Consider the following 17,455-nt stretch of genomic DNA (forward strand, 5'->3'; position numbering starts at 1 on the left):
TAATGCAACCGACTCTTCTTTTCTTTTCTTTTCATTTACTTCAACAATGCGACCTATAGATAGATACTCTTTGCGTATTCTTTTACAAAACAAAAGCTTAAACACAGATTTGCTAGCAAATTTCTATCATCTCATCTCATCTCATCTCATGGCTTGTATCTATGTTGTTTTCTTACTCTTCTTTGTATCCTTTGAAGCTGTAGGAGCTCAACCCCCAGCTGACTTCATAACTTTGGAATCAGCTACACTCTCTCCCACAATTCAACCCACCTCATGGCTGTCACCTTCTGGCCTATTTGCGTTTGGTTTCCACCCTCAAGGAAGTGATTTTTTATTGGGAATTTGGTTAATGGATGAAGAAAAAACTCTTGTATGGACTGCGCATCGAGATGACCCACCGGTGCCCTTGGATGCTAAACTCTTGACCATTAACGGCAAGCTCCTTCTGATAACAGGGCAAGGTGAGGAAAAAGTCATTGTGGAGTCGGCTTCATTTGCATTCATGAAAGACTCGGGAAATTTTGTGGTCTGCAACAAAAGTTTCCATGTCATCTGGGAAAGTTTTAAATTTCCTACTGATACCATATTGGGAGGCCAGAATCTGACGACTGGGGTTCCATTGTTTTCTAGTGTATCTGAAACCAATCATTCCACTGGACGGTATCGTCTCGATATGCAGGGAGATGGGAATCTTGTTTTATACTTTGCAGATTCTATGCACTTGTCGGTGGATGCTTATTGGGCTTCTGGTACCTGGGAAGGCGGCAACTCCGTGGATCATCAGCTGTATCTTAATGATACTACTGGCGGCCTAGTTGTCAGAAACAGCACCAATTTGGAAACAGAAGGAATCGTATACCAGGGTTCGTCTTCTGCTAAAAAGACGATCTACAGTGCAAGGCTTAGCTATGATGGGATGTTCCAAGTGTATTCTCACAGTTTCGACAGTAACGGTAATGGCAATAAGACGCTTGCCTGGACAGCAGTGGCCACGGCCAACCAGTGTCAGGTGAAAGGTTTCTGTGGTTTGAACAGCTATTGTACCCAGAATGACATTGAACCCTACTGCGATTGTCTTCCTGGTACTGACTTTGTTGATTCCAAACAGAGGCTACTTGGCTGCCTGAAGAATTTTACTGAAAACAGCTGTAACAATATCACTTATTCTGCCTCTTATCAGATGGTTCGCGAGGATAATCTGGTATGGGATGACCTTCCTTATTTTAAACGAACAATGACAATAGACGAATGCAGAAACAGCTGTTTAGAGGACTGCAATTGCGAGGTGGCACTGTATGACGAGGATGGCTATTGCTCAAAACAAGCACTTCCACTGAAATATGCCAAAAGATATCGAGATGTGAAATCTTCAGCTTTCTTCAAGGTGGGCGTAAAAGGTATGGAAATGAAGAATGATACCATCTTCATTCCAGCCGTTACAACAGAGGTCAGGACCACAGACTTGGTGCTAATTCTTGTTATCACTATTGGCTTCATTACATGTTCGTTTGTTTCCCTTGCAATATCTGGTTTTTTCATTTTCAAGTTTCGAGTTGTGAAGTACAGAAGGCTTCTGGAAGATGGAAAAATGGGCCTTACGGAGGAGCTCAAAATGCAATCTTTTTCTTACAAGGAGCTACAGAAGGCAAGCAGAAACTTCAAAGAAGAACTGGGTAAGGGCGCTTTTGGGACTGTTTATTTGGGAGTTCTGCAGCAAGGTAAGAAACTTGTTGCAATAAAGAGACTAGAGAAGATGGTGGAAGAAGGGGAAAGGGAGTTTCGAGCAGAGATGAGGGCAATTGGGAGAACTCATCACAAGAACTTGGTTCGCTTGCTTGGCTACTGCACTGAGGGCTCAAAGAGGCTTCTTGTTTATGAATATATGAGTAACCGTTCTCTTGCAGATATTCTCTTCAAGAGCAAAACACGCCCACCTTGGGATGAAAGGGTTAGGATTGCACTGGATGTTGCGAGAGGGATCTTGTATCTACATGAGGAATGCGAGGCACCTATTATTCATTGTGATATAAAGCCTCAAAACATTTTGATGGATGATTTCTGGACTGCTAAGATCTCTGACTTCGGGCTGGCAAAGTTGCTAATGCCAGATCAAACGAGGACCTTTACAGGGGTTAGAGGCACTAGAGGGTACTTGGCACCAGAATGGCAGCAGAATATCCCAATATCAGTGAAGGCCGATGTTTATAGTTATGGTATAGTGCTCTTGGAACTTGTGTGTTGCAGAAGGAACTTGGAGGTGAATGCGTCAAAGCCAGAAGAGATTGTTCTTTCTAATTGGGCCTACAAGTGCTTTGTGGCTAGAGATCTGTACAAACTTTTGGGTGGTGAAGAAGTAGAGACGAAGAGCTTCGAGAAAATGGTTAAGTTGGGACTTTGGTGCATTCAAGATGAGCCAGCTCTTCGTCCTTCTATCAAGAGTATTGTGCTGATGTTGGAAGGAATTACTGAAATTGCTGTTCCTCCATGCCCAACCACTACCTCCACCTAAAATCTTTAAGAAAAGTTGTAGCTGTTTCTTTCATGTTATTCTCCTGTTCATGTATCTTATTTTACCCTATAATGGAAAGCCATTATGAATTAGACCTTTCCAAACAAAAAAACAATTCTCACTTTCAAAGCATCGAAAGCATCGGTGAATGTTAGTAGGATTTCCTGAAAATATTGAAAGTTGAGAGAGAAAAAAAAAAAAAAAAGTTTGCATCGCATGAAAATGAATTAAAACTACTAAATATTTTTGAAAAAAAAATTAACACCAAAAAAAAATATTTAAGAAATTATAAAATAAATCATAATATTGATATTAAAGTCTTTCTAAAATTAATATATTCATCTATGTGTGTGTTTGATAAAATTTGTGATATTGGAAAATCATATGATATGGATTGAGAAGAAATATAAATCGTAGAGATGTATGCTTATTTCTTAGAGTTTAAAAAATTTTAAACTAGCTAATTTTATAACCAAATAACATATTTACTATAAAATTAGTGATATTGCATGCCTAGTCCTATTAATTACACTTTGGACCGCATAATGCACTGAGAAGAGGAAACAAATTAGGTATGGAGAAATAAAAGATCTCTTATTTGATTTACTATATTAAAATAAAGAAGAATAAACTACAATTATGTTTAGATAGAGCCTTGATCATTTTCGAATTCTTTGTTTACATATGAGGAAAAAAAAAATGAAAAATGTGAAAAAAAAAAAGTTATCTCACCACATTTTTCTTTCTTCCATTTTTCCATTTTATATCCAAAATGTGAACTTGGATTGAGAAAAATTGATTGAAGCTTCCATTCATTATGCTAGATGCTGCATAAAAAGGTCTTACACATACGTGGTCAAATCATCAAAATAAAAAAGTCTTAAATTCGGACTTCTTCAAAGTCTGTATTTAAAAAGTAATGAAGGTGGACCCTTTTGAAATGTCCATATTCACATCACATATAAGGAGCTGGCTCCTTTATCGTAACTTAGGTTATGTTTGGTTCCAGAAAATATTAAAGAAAAAAAAAATGCAAATAAAAGTGATTTTTTTTTCATATTTGATTGTCCTATGAAAAATATAAAAGAAAATAAAATATAATTAAAACCAATTAAAAACTTATGTATTTTTAAAGTATTATAATCTTCATATTGATGAATTAAAATAAATAAAATGAGTTTGAAGTAACAACAAAAATAATTTATTGACTTTTAATATATTTTTTATTTTCTTTCATTTTTTATTTCCTTTCATTTTTTCTTTGTATTTTCTTTTCTTTGCATTTTCCCTTAAACGTGGACTGGACTTTGTATCATTCATGGAGGTTTAATCACTACAATTGGTGTGTACATGGGAATGTTAGCACCTTGACTACCACAAAACTCGTAATTCTTGTGGAAAACTGAATGCCGGTCAAATTTGGTTGTTTCCTCCACCCTGGCTTCAATAATTCTAAAGACCAGACGTAGAAAGTAGTTGATCAAAGGGAAGTTGATTTAGGTTTCTTGGTTTTAATTTGTTGTCAGTAAGGAAATTTCTTGATTTCTTTTTATTTAAAGGTTTTGTAATTTATAAGAAACTCAATCAAGGGGTTGAGCTTAGGGTCCATTTGGTTATGTTTTTTTTATACTTATTTTTAAAAATTGTTTTTAACTTAAAAATAAATAAAAAAGTTTTTTAGAATTTTATAAAAATAATGGTATTTGACAAATTGCTTTTAAAATAAAAAATACAAAAACTTGTTTGAATAAATTGTTTTTAAAAAATAATTTTTATTTTGATTTTATAAAAACATTGTAAATCTAATTTATCTAATATTGATTAAATTTAATTCAAGTGTTATTAAAAATGAAATTAGTTTTATAATTACAAATAATTAGAAAAATAAGTAGTTTTTAGTAAAACGTGAATGGTAATATTATAATAAAATCATACATTATTTTTTTAATAGAGAATACTATTTTAGTATAACTATGTAAAAGCATAATTGTTTTTTTTATTTATTAAAAATGAATAATAATAATAATAATAATACTATAAAAATAATAATTGTTAATAATATCTTATTTAAAATGAATAATGGATAAGGTTAAGTTTAACCTTTTTTACATGTAATTAAGAATGTTTACTTCTTTCAAGGGCTAGTCATCAATATAGACCATTCAAATTTGAAACTTTGATTAAATCTTTAATTTCCTAATCTTAATAGTGCCAAAAGAATATATGGTTACTTTTTTTTTTAACATTTAATATCCCATTGTATGTCTAATAAATTCTCCTTTGTTATCAATTACATGGGATAATACTAGGTTGGCCATTGATCATATCCTTTTGTGCATACCCCTAGCTTTTGTTATGCCAGCGAAAACTTTCATGTAAATAATATTAATTCAAGAATATAAAGATAAAACCATCAACACAAAGGTATATAAGGTTTCAACTTGGTTTGTTCATTGATGAGAGAGAATTATTTCACTATACAATAGAGAATATTACAAAGGATGAAACCAGATACAACTATTGGGTTTTCGAAACATCTCATATTTTCCCACTCTTTGTATCCATACCCTACCACGACTCCTCTCACTCTACCAAGTATCTCCCATTATTCCTCACATCTCTATCTATCTTGTATAGTTTTTACAAATTCGTCTCTATCTTATAACTTTTTCGCCCCATAACTTAAAATATTTATAAAGACATTCATAACAACTTTCTTTATTCTATAAAGAAATCTAATATTACAATGATATATTAATTTAGGAAATATTCTATACAATATTCTATACAAAAAAAAAAAAAAAATCTTTACTAATTTGGGACACTTCCCAATAATATCCACTTTGGACCAAATTCCATCAAGTCTATCTTCCATCTCTTCATGATACACTCTTTTTGTATCATATCCCGATGAGAGAGCAATCAACTCTACCTTTAACTAAAATTCCTTTTGTCTTCGTTTTGTGTGTTTTATAGTTTTTTGCTCTTTTAGAAATCTTCAACGTGGGGTTCTGATACCAGTTTATTATGCTAATGGAAGCTTTCATGCAAACAATATTAATTCAAGAACACAAAGATAAAATAATCAACACAAAGTTGAACAAGGTTTTAACGTGCTTCAGCCAATCATGCCTACGTCCATGGATAAGAGAAAATATTTCCACTATATCATACAGAATATTGAAAAGGACAGAACTAGATACAACTATTGGATTCCTGAAACATCCCATATTTCCCCACTCATTTTATTCATACCCTACCACGAGCTCCCTCACTCTACTAGGCATCTCCTTTCTTCCTCACATCTCTATCCACCTTGTATAACCTCTACAACCTCATCTCTATCTCATGACTTTTTCCACTAATGACCTAGAATATTTATAAAGATATTTCTTACAACCTTCCTTATTCTATTAGGAAGTATAATATTACAATAATATATCAATATAAGAAATATTCTATACAATATTCTTTACAAAAAGGAATATACTTTAATTAGGAATTTGGGACACTTCCCAATAATCTCCACATTGGACCAAATTCCATTAAGTCGATCTTCTATCTCTCTATGACATAGGCTTTTTGTTTCATATCTCCATAAGAGGGCAATCGATTCCACCTTCAACTGAAATTTCTTTTCTCTTTGTCTTGTATGCTTTATAATCTTTTGCTCCTCCATAAATCTTCAATCTAAGCTCTGATGTGAATGTAAAAGCTTTGATACCAATTTGTTACGCCAGTGGAAGCTTTCATGTAAATAATATTAATTTAAGAACATAAAGATAAAACAATCAACACAAAGGTACACGAGATATTAACATTGTTCAACTAACCATGCCTACGTACATGGATGAGAGAATTATTCCACTATACATTAGAGAACATTACAAATGATACAACTAGATACAGCTATTGGGTTCTTGAAACATCCCATGTTTCCCCACTCCTTGTATCCATACCCTACCACAAGCTCTCTCACTGCACCGTATCTCCCATTCTTCCTCACATCTTTATCTATCTTGTATGCTCTTTACAAGCCCATCTCCATCTCATAACTTTTTACCTTCATAACCTAGAATATTTATGGAGATATTCCTAACAACTTTTCTTATTCTTTAAGGAAATCTAATATTAAAATAATATATCAACTTAGGAAATATTCTATACAATATACTTTATAAAATAAAAAATAAAATAAAAAAGAATTTTTACTAATTAGGAATTTGGGGACATTTCCCAATAGCTTTAACTAGAATATACTAATAGAGAACTTGGTTTTACACAAAATAGTAAAGGTTGAAACTAATTATCATTGAAAGATATCTCCTTTTATTACTTTTTTCTCCTTGATCCTCTACCTTCATTACTTCAACTCAAGTAAAAAAAGATTTAGTCACTCATGTCTATAAGGGGATAGTTAAGTATAACTTTGTTACATCATATCGTGCTTTTAAATGGCTCAATCCCAATAGAAATGGAGTACTTATAATAAGGAATTTTAAGAGGTTGTGTGAGCATTAAGTATTGAGAGCATTATTTGCTAAAGAAGGAATTTATATTGTATTTTGACCAAAGCTTTGACATTTATTAATAGCTAAAAGCATCTAAATAAATTGCAAGTTAGTTGGTAAACTTTTTTGTAAAAATTTTCTTTTGTGATATGATATAAATTTGGAGCGCTAAATTGATTTTTGATGGTCTTAGTCATTGGGTTGCATTACTTGTGACAAAAAGGAATGAAGTTGTAGGCTTCCAATGTTTTTAAGAGCTATAAGCGGAGGATGATAATTTCAAAGAAATTTGGGACAAGTGCATTATAAGGTAGCCTACTAGTGAGTTTTATATTCATGATGGGTATTTTTTGATGGAAATTGTTTATGTATTTCTTCAGTGTCTTTACATGAAAAAGTTATTTGAGAATTGCATGAAGGATGGTTAAGTAGATATTTGGGAAGAGATAAAACTATCACTAGTCTTGAGGAATACTATTATAGGTTGCAATTGAAGAAGGATGCTAGTAATTTTGTTTGAAAATGCTACACATGTCAACTAGCAAAGGGTAAAGCTTAGAATAATAGACTTTATATGTGTTTACTAGTTCTAAATGGTATTTAGCAGGACTTGTTAATGAATTTTGTACGTCTTGGGATCACTTCCCCATATTCAAAGAGGAGTTTACTCTATTTTGTGGTTGTTGACAAGTTTTAAAAAAATGGCTCATTTTATTCCTAAACAAAAAGTTTTTGATGCCTTAAATATAACAAGATTGTTCTTTTGTGAAATTGTTAGATTGCATAAGGTTCCTCAATCTATCACCTCTGACTAAGATACTAAATTTCTAGTCATTTCTGGATCACTATTTGGAAAATAATTGATACCTCACTGAATTATAGTAGTATTGCACACACATAGATAGATGATCAAATTGAGGCATAAATAGGACTTTGGGAAATCTGATTCATAGTATTTGTGGAAACAAGCCTAAATGGTAGGATTTTGTACTTTCTCAAGCAAAGTTTGTAAACAACAATGTTATTCATAGCACAACAACAAAGTCTCCTTTTGCATTGGTATATATGAAGCCACCAAAGCATGCCTTAGATTTGGTACAATTAAGAAAAACTCTTGGCCCATATACTACAATAGAACATATGGTTGAAAAGGTACAAGTTATGCAAGCAAAAACAAAGAGGAGGCTAGAAAAGGCAAATGCTAAATATTAAGTAGCAATTGTTAAGCATCATCGACTCGAAGTGTTTCATGTATAGGTGCTATGGTGATGGTATTCTTAAGCAAGGAAAGGTTTCCTACTAAAACTTATAAGAAGTTGAAGTTGAAGAAATATGGACCATTTCAAGTGTTAAGGAAACTTAATGATAATGCTTATGGAATTGATCTACCTAAATATATGAGGATTTCTAAGACCTTCAATTTTCTTATTTGTGTGAGTAACATTCATTTGACAAGCCTCTCTATCTACACTATGACTCAAGGTTTAGTTTTGTTCGAGTGGAGGGGAGTAACACACAATAACTAGTCCCAAGAAAGTAGTTAAGTCAAGTAGTATCAACATAATATTTAAATTACCTGGAAAACTTGAGACTTATGGTACATAGTTACTTGTGGTAGTTATTTATGCGAATTTTCATTTTCTAAATGTTGGAAGTTGTGAGTACATTAAAGGTTTATTAGGATAAATAGGACAAGAAAATGATAGAAATATCTTTTGCCCTTTTTTTCAAAATTTTTAGTCAATGAAAATATCTTATTGAGAGTTTCTATAATGGATTCTAGACTTTCTTGGGTTAGACATGTTAATTATATCCTTTTACTCTTTCTAGCTTTTTGTTGCATTACTATGCCAACCAATGATTAACATATAATAAATTATAGAAATATCGAAAAATATCAAGTAAAAATTCAAACAAAATATATCGATTAATAAAAATTGATCAAAATCCAATAAAATGTTGGGAAAATTAAATAATAATAAAGTAAGCAATATATATATAGACACTTTCTATAATAATTTTTAAAACTTGAAAATATATTTAATACTAAATTAATTATCCATCTGGTTTGGATGCATCCAAGGACATTAAAAAATGATAATATATATAATTATTTTTTATTTAAAAATATTTAAAATTTCATTTACAACTTTATGTTTATTATATTTAATTACTATACAAAAGATAAAAGACTTATTAAAAATTATCATGATTATTTTATTATTTTAGCAATTACTTAAATTAAATTTGAAAATAAGATAATTAAAACTTATATATTTATTTATACTTCATTTTAATATTTAATTTTGAGCATAGATATATCATAGTGTTACTTAAACATAGCGCATGCAAGTATAAATAATAAAGGCAAATACCTTAGGTGGCAAGAGATTTAGCTTTCACTCACTCTGGCCTTGGGTTCGGACGTTGCTGAAAATTTGATGGTTAATAAAAAATGTTAAATTGTTTTGAAATTTTGGTGGAAATTTCTACCCATCTCAAAACACATAAATTTGATAGAAATATCAAGGAAAAAGTCTTAGGTTATGTTTGGTTTCAAGAAAATACTAAGGAAAGAAAAAAAATATATAAAGAAAAATGAGTTTTTTCAAAGAAAATAAAATATAATTAAAACCAATTAAAAACTTATATATTTTTAAATTATTTAATTTTTATATTGATGAGTTAAAATAAATAAAATGAGTTTGAAGTAAAAAAATAATAATTTATTAACTTTTAATATATTTTTTATTTTCTTTCATTTTTTCTTTCCTTTAACTTTTCATTTGTAATTTCTTTCCCTTGTATTTTTTTTTTTCAAATTTTATAGGAACCAAACATAGCCTTAAAAATTTCAACAATTTCGTTGAAATATGAGAGAAAAAAAAAAAACTTAATTAGTACTGGTGACATCATATAAAGATTTTTTTTTCTCTTTATTTTAAAAAAAATATGAAATGAGTTGCTTTTTATTTTATTTTATTATTAGGAATAATAACATTAAGAAATAAGAACTGTTATAGTTATTGTATAGTGCAGAGAACCTCAATGTATTAGCAAGCCATCTATAACCATTTCACAAGATAAAGATATTTTTGTCGCATGTATAAAGTATAGGCAAATGTAGGCCAAATACAAGGCATGTCCGAAGCCATGCATGAGGCAATGCTATTTAGCGTACATGCTCTTACTATAATAATAGTATCTATAGTGATAATATGGGAGCTGTATAATTTTCAGCATCGCTTTTATGGATCCTTTAGGTGACTTGTAAAGGTTCCATAGGAATTTTAAAGGAATCATGCAATCTTAAAGATATTCTCCAAAAAGGTTGTCTGCCATGAAAGTGACCAACTTTCGAATCATTTGGCAAAAGCTAAAATATTTGTCTTCCTACGAAAAGAAGCGTTGAGGTTACGTCTACAGATAATTACGTCCACGACAAGAGAAAAACACAACCTAACCCAACTTTCTTTATGCGTGTAGTACGAGTCACCTCAAATTTCTCTTATTCGGAGCCGGAGACTTGGCCTTGTGGAAAGACTAAGACGAATCGGTTTCCCCATTAAATGCTGGTAAAGACTAAGACGAGTTGCTTTCCCCACTATGCAACACCATTTCCTACTTTGCCGTGTGGAAAGACTAAGGTGCGTGGCTGCTTGGTCTACCATGTCCTTATCATCACCAATTGCTCCACCATTTCCTACTTTTCTAGTTCCAAATTTCCAGGATGGAGACTTCAGCTAATAAAGCAAAATTATTTGACGTGACATTTAAGGTAGACGAGAGACTTCAGAAGTGTTTGTTTCTTCTTCGAAGTCTTCTATTCTATAAATGAGCCAACATCAACCAACAAACAAAGCGCCTTCGTTGACGGTGCTGATCCCAGATTTTTCCTCCAATGAAATGTCAAATAACGATGTGTAGAGTGTCTAACTCGCAAGACTGATGGAAGATGGTAGTTAATTTTCCAGTAAAAAAAACACTTAACTTTGATTGAATATGTTTTTTAAAAATAATTTATAAAAACTATTATTTAATATTTTATAAAATAAAAGTATATTTAAGAATTTAAAGTATTTTAACTTATTTTTCATATCTTTAAATATATTTTGAAAATAAGTTATACAATATATATTGTTTTATTTTTAATTATTTTTTGTTGATATAATTATTTTTTAAAAAGCCCCTTAGAAATTAAGTGAAAATAATTAAAAATATTTAAAAGATATTGTTTGCGAACATTGTTGTATGCTTTTAAGAACCAAAAAATATTTTTTATTTTTTATTTCATTTTAGAGAATAAGAAAATAATTAAAAGATATTTTTTTTTTGTAAATACTGTTTTATATTTTTAGGAACAGAAAATTGTTTTATATATATATATTATTTTAGTGAACAAAAAATTATTTTAAAAAATAATTATCAAACAAGTGTGTAATTGGATATATTTTCTATATTTTGTTTTTAAAATAAGAAACTTTATATGGGAGTTAAGAATTTACCTTATTTCATTGAAAATCACCTTCAAACATTTTAGTTCAAGTTTGATTTCAAAAACAATTTTTAGTTTTATTCTCTATTTTCACAATTTTCTTTTCTTGAAAATACGATTGCTTAAGAAAATAAAATAAAAATTATAAAATCTTGTTTTGTTTTAAATTTTCACTAATATAAAAAATGGTGAAAAAATATAATTAAAATATTATATAATACATGTATGAGATATATTATTATAAGGGAAAATATTATCTGACCCATTTTATTTATTTTTAAAATGATTTAATAAATTATTGTAATACATTTATAATTAATCAACTAAATTACTTGAATATAAAAATGTATGTAATAATCTATAGTCTATCGAAACTTTGTTTTTGTTTCTTTTTTCCTATGGAACCAATAACCATTTTCTCTTCCAAAAGAAACAATGGACGCAACAATCTTGTTCTTCTGCAGAAGAAACAGCTCAGGGCCGTAATACACTTGGGCCGTCTCTCAGTGGGCTTCGAATGGAAATAATTAATCTCACAACCAATAAAAGAGTCACCTTAATGGAACTTTTCTTTTTTCTTATGCACCCAATCATCTGCTACTCTTTTGGAAAAGAAACGGATTTAGGGCTTTAATGGTTTTTAGCCACCTTTCATGAGCTCATAACAGAGATGAATATAAGTGTGATGGTACCTAATCTTTTTCGTATTAAGACCGACTTCTTAAGCCCAAGCGTAGCCCTTGGGTTGGGTTGAGCCTGGTTGGAGATTGAAGCCCAATTAATCTTTTTCGTATTCAGTTATTAATAAGGATGGATTTGAAGGCTTGAAACTGTTCAAAAGGTGTGAAATGCATCATGATTGGTACCTAATCATTAAACCCAATATTTATCAAAGTATTGGGCTGGAGGCTCTGATCTTGGCTGGGCTAAAAGTCAAAATTCCTAGCCCAGCCTGAAGACCCATATGGGCTTGGCTTGGATCGGGATAGACCAGGTCCTGCCTAAACCATTTGATTAGCATTTTTTTTTTATTAGTTTCCTCGCATATGTATAAAGAGTAATCTATATAATTTCTAAGAAGTCCTTAATTTTTTTGTGAAAACCTTGTCTGGTCTGTGAAGAGGATGAGAAGAGATGTAGTTTACATGCTAGAAAGATTATTAATTGGAGATACATTGTTTGTTACCCACAAATTTATGTAAAAGTAGAAAATGCCCTACCTTTGAGTGTAGACTAGACTTTATATTGCACAAAACTAAATTAATTTATCATTTTAGATCACCTAATGCAGACGAGATTTTGACACGAGTAATCACCTAATGCAGTTATAGGGTAATTTTGTTATTAACCTATGACAACACTAATTTTTGAAATATTTAGTTAAAAAAAATAAAATAATCCCTAAATCATAAATCTAACTCATCTTATATATATATTTAAAAATAAGTAACTCATTTTTAACATAAATGTCCTATTCCATTTCAAGTACTTATATATTAGTTTTAAAAGAAATTGTTATTTTTATAATAATATAATGAGGACATTTTTGTCCAAATGATACCAAAAAATGGTGGAAGGTTAAATTTCAAAAATTAGGTTTTGAGAAGTACTTTTAATCAAATAACCCCTAATTTTTCCTCTTGACCTAACATATATGCTTTAGGAGCAATCTACTTCCGCTGGTAGATATAGGCATATTAGGGCTAACCCACTCTAGTGGTTCTCATAACACCTAGCAACATGCCAACAACACATCTCATTCAAGACGTCTTCTTCACCAAGTATTATCAAAGCAAATTTCTCTTAGATTTCAAGAAATACTTGAAAATTAATGTAGAGAACAAGCAAAGTGAGAGCAAGTGCAAGGTCAAAGAGATAAATTGGAGAAAGGACATTTCATAACTGGTATGGGAATAAGGAAACATTTCGATATATACCATAATGGGCACATTGTGATATCAGAGGAATGGTTCGATATGGGGAGGCAATATTGATTTCAATTCGACGTAATCTTGTGGTAGTGAAAAGTTTCAGAAGTGTGTGGTTGTGGAGCTTCGCACATTTCCATACATTGAGAGGTGTTGAAATGGAAATCGATATTAAATCGACACACATGAGAATCGACACTGTTGATATGTATCAATTGTGCTGCAGTACCTAAGCGCTACACTGAGGCTTTATCCCCTTATATCGAATTTTGGCCATCTTGGTGTCAAAATCTCAACATTGGAGACTTGTCTAGAGATTTTTACCATTTTACAATTGTTATGTTTTGGGGATTGTACATAATTGAATTTGGTTAATTTTGTTTTGGTTAAGTTGTAGATGATGTAGCTCTTGGCATGTAAAATGCTATAAATAGGTTAGTTGTTAGTCGGGAATGTAACATAATAACTTCAAATTTTCCATTAATTAGACTCAAAATATTCTCGAGACCATAAAATCAAATCCTTGAGAAGACAAGTATACAATATTGTACTGCATGCAATTGTTTATGTCTTGAAAAATAGCTTTTAGCTAGTTTGAGAAGTGACATTTGACAAATTAATTGCCGAAGCTATCGTTCCATTGAAGATCAAAAAGATAAAAGTAAGATTTTATACGTAAATTCAACGCACACATATGACAACATTGATTAAGAATGTTTAGTTCTTCCAAGGGCCAATCATCAATATAGACCATTCAAATTTGAAACTTCGATGAAATCTTTAATTTCCAAAACTTAATAGTGCCTAAAGAATACATGGTTACTTATTTTCTTTATTTATTTTTTTTGTTTTTAACATTAATATCCCATTGTACATCTGATAAGTTCTCCTTAGTTATCAATTACATGAGATGATGCTATGTGGGCCATTGATCATATCCTCATGTGCATGGATGGAGGGATGTTTACACAAAAAATAAGATAAAATAAAATAAAAATAAAAAAAAAAAATATGTTAAAGCTTGAAAACGTTGTCATTCTCCTAGGTCCGAGCATTCAGCCCCACTTCTTAAGCCCAAGCATAGCCCTCGGGTTGGATTGCACCAGGCCTAGAGATTGAAGCCCAAGTCTTTTTTGTATTCGGTTATTAAATCGAAGATCAAAACCTCAACCTCAAAATGAACCAATCAGAACAGGGCTATAAATATGATAGGTTTCTGGATTGTAATAGTTTTATTTATTTGCAAAAAAAGTCCTCTAGGTAAATACTATTTCTGTGTGTGGGTGCATATACATCAGGAACCTAGAGGAGTTGGAGATGGAGGTACAGGCACATCCACGGTCCCTTCCAACATCAGGATCACATTCTTCATTGTAGGGCGCAGACTTGGATCATCTTGAATGCACAATAATCCAACCTTCACCATCCTTTCCAGGGTTTTCATGTTCACTTCTTCACCTTCCACAAGCTTCTCCAACTCTCTTGCCACAAAGCAACTGTACACCCAACTGCAAAGAAGTATCTCGTCTCCTGTCGAAACATTGATATCCAAATTACTTCTGCAACACACAATCTCCAATAGCACTACTCCGAAACTGTACACATCTGCTTCCACTGATATCAACATCCTCTTCTGCCGCTCGGGTGCCGAATAGCCTCTACTACTCCCTCCGAAACGAGAAATGGTTCCAGTTTGATTAGGCCTCAGAAGCCTCGCTAGCCTGAAATCTGAAAGCTTGGCAGTCCAAGAATCATCCAATAGTATGTTCTTAGGCTTTATGTCGCCATGGATGATGTGGACCTCACACTCTTCATGGAGGTAGAAGATCCCTCTTGCTACATCTAGGGCAATTCTGACTCTTTCTCTCCAAATCGGGCGCTTTTCACCATTGAAGAGAAGATCTGCAAGTGAGCCATTGCTCATGTATTCATAAACAAGAAGCTTCTTAGAGCCCTGCATACAAAAACCCAGCAACCGGACCAAGTTCCTGTGATGGGTTCGCCCAATTATGGTCATTTCTGCTTGGAACTCCCTTTCTCCTTCTTCCACAACTTTTTCTAGTCTCTTCACAGCAATAGTCTGGTTGCCTTGAGCTATAGTCCCTTTATACACTGCTCCAAAAGGACCCCTACCCAACTCTTCCCTGAACCCATCTGTAGCTTTCTCCAGATCATTATAAGAAAACGATCGCAGAGTAAACTCTTCCATTGCATTTTCTGACAGCGTTCTGTACCGATGAACTTGGCTTCTGTATATAAAGAAGCTAGACACTGCAACTAGAGCACATAAGAAAGCAATGGAACCCAAACTTGAAGCAAGGATTAAAATAAGTTCTTTCTTATTGCTTTCAATCACCTTTGTTTGATTCCTTGGAGCAGGAATATTGCCTCCAACATAGGCAGTTCCCAAACTCATCTTGAGGAAGGTGATGCCTGATTCATTTTGATTCGCAATCCCATGTACCAGAGGAAGCTTATATCTTCTGCAAGTGCCATTGAAATAATAAGCCGCCCAACAATTGCAATCTTGTAGACAAGACCTGCTGCAACCCTGCTCATTTAGTGATGTTAGGGCAGAATAAGGATTGGCGCCTTCCCAACTCACATTTCTTAAGGTAGTAATGTTGTAGAGCGATTCTGGCTCTTGTCCCCTGCATCCTTCTTCATTATTGAAGCTCCTGTAGCACCCCGAATACTTCTCCCGGTTAATGGATACGAACCCTGGAACGCAAGAACAGTTGGCATTGGTGCCATTGCTTGAACATAAGCCATTAACACCGCAGAGACCTTTCACATCACATGGATTTTTGAATGCCGACCACATAATGGAGACACTGGAGATATTACTGTTCCCAAAGCTATGGGAATACAACCTGAAAACCCCATCAACATCTAAGGTTGCTCTGTAAATGATGGTCTCATTTTTGGCATTATCTGATGAGATATTGCTGGCTAGAGTAAGTACATTTGAGGTAGCATCATATGAGCTTAAAAGCCCCTTGTCGTTGAGATCTCGTGCATCGACAGTCCAATAAGGGTCCTCCGAAACTCCCATATTGTAGGGGTAGGAAACAATCCGTCCACCTGACTGCAAACTAAGAAAAAAACCTCCTATAGCAGGAGATTCCGTTTTACTGGAAGACAGTATATTGGAAAAATTCTGGCCTCCCAGAAGGGTATCAGTTGGGTGTTGGAAGCTTTGCCAGATGATAAAAGAAGAATTATCACCGAAGATAACAAAATTACCAGAATCGAGCATAGAAGCTGAGGCTGCGGATTCTGCCACATCTGCAATGGATACTTCTTCACCCGGCCCAGTTCGAAGAAGCAGCTTACCATTTCTGGTGAATTCAAGAGCAGTGTTGGAGGACACCGGCGGATCATCTCGGTTAGCAGTCCAGACAACGGTCTTTCCAGATTGACCGACCAGCCATACGCCTACTGCGAATCCAGTATCTTGTGGGTAGAAACCAAATGCAAAATGACCGGAGGGTGAGACCCATGAACTGGATCCATTCGTTGGAGAAAGTGAAGAACCCAACTCTATGAGCTTGGGTTTCGCTGTTTGAGCTCTAACACCCATAGAATTGAGAAAGAATAAAAGGAACATAATTGATATGGGAGCCATGAGAAACACAGTGAAATCAATCTGACGTACATATATAGGGAAGGTGGTCCTTTCTTTTTTTAAATCCAAATTTGACAGAAAATAGGGTGAATAAAAATCCAACTTATATTTTAAGTTGAATCAAGTGCTGAAATTTCAAAGAAGAAATGGGATTGAGATAACTGGTATAACTTCAATAAAGTTTAATCCTTCTCAGGTCAATTTAAAAGTGATCTTCATAAAAATGCTCTTTAAGTTCTAAGAAAATTTGTTAACTTTTTAATAAAAAATAAAAAAAATATTTTTGATAGTTTACTGGCGTTCAGTTTTGCCACAAGGCTTATGATGAGTTTTGAATACACAAGAAGATGGAAAGCAGAGTGGAAATGCAATACGGTCAATGTG

General features: G+C 32.8%; 2 protein-coding genes across 2 annotated transcripts; one reads left to right on the top strand and one right to left on the bottom strand.

Annotated features, from left to right (window-relative positions):
- Nucleotides 1–148: 148 nt before the first annotated feature.
- On the top strand, nt 149–2,570 carry LOC117913342 (G-type lectin S-receptor-like serine/threonine-protein kinase LECRK3). Its single transcript, XM_034828281.1, has one exon. The coding sequence runs from the start codon at nt 149–151 to the stop codon at nt 2,507–2,509; it is 2,361 nt and encodes a 786-aa protein (XP_034684172.1). The 3' UTR covers nt 2,510–2,570.
- Nucleotides 2,571–14,665: 12,095 nt separating this feature from the next.
- LOC117913343 (G-type lectin S-receptor-like serine/threonine-protein kinase LECRK4) lies at nt 14,666–17,026 on the bottom strand. Its single transcript, XM_034828282.1, has 2 exons — nt 16,690–17,026; nt 14,666–16,554 (listed from the first exon to the last, which is right to left on the bottom strand). Exons 1-2 carry the CDS (start codon nt 17,024–17,026, stop codon nt 14,738–14,740), a joined length of 2,154 nt encoding a protein of 717 aa, XP_034684173.1. The 3' UTR covers nt 14,666–14,737.
- Nucleotides 17,027–17,455: the final 429 nt, after the last annotated feature.

This window comes from Vitis riparia, chromosome 4 (genome assembly GCF_004353265.1).
Source record: "Vitis riparia cultivar Riparia Gloire de Montpellier isolate 1030 chromosome 4, EGFV_Vit.rip_1.0, whole genome shotgun sequence".
Lineage (NCBI taxonomy): Eukaryota > Viridiplantae > Streptophyta > Magnoliopsida > Vitales > Vitaceae > Vitis > Vitis riparia.

Bases quoted from the DNA above. Each gene is read 5' to 3' on its own strand.
- LOC117913342 (XM_034828281.1), top strand. From the start codon at position 149: ATGGCTTGTATCTATGTTGTTTTCTTACTCTTCTTTGTATCCTTTGAA.
- LOC117913343 (XM_034828282.1), bottom strand. From the start codon at position 17,026: ATGGGTGTTAGAGCTCAAACAGCGAAACCCAAGCTCATAGAGTTGGGT. The intron at 16,555-16,689 runs GTAATTTTGTTA...CTCCTGCTATAG, and splicing joins AGCTTCTATGCTCGATTCTG to GAGGTTTTTTTCTTAGTTTG.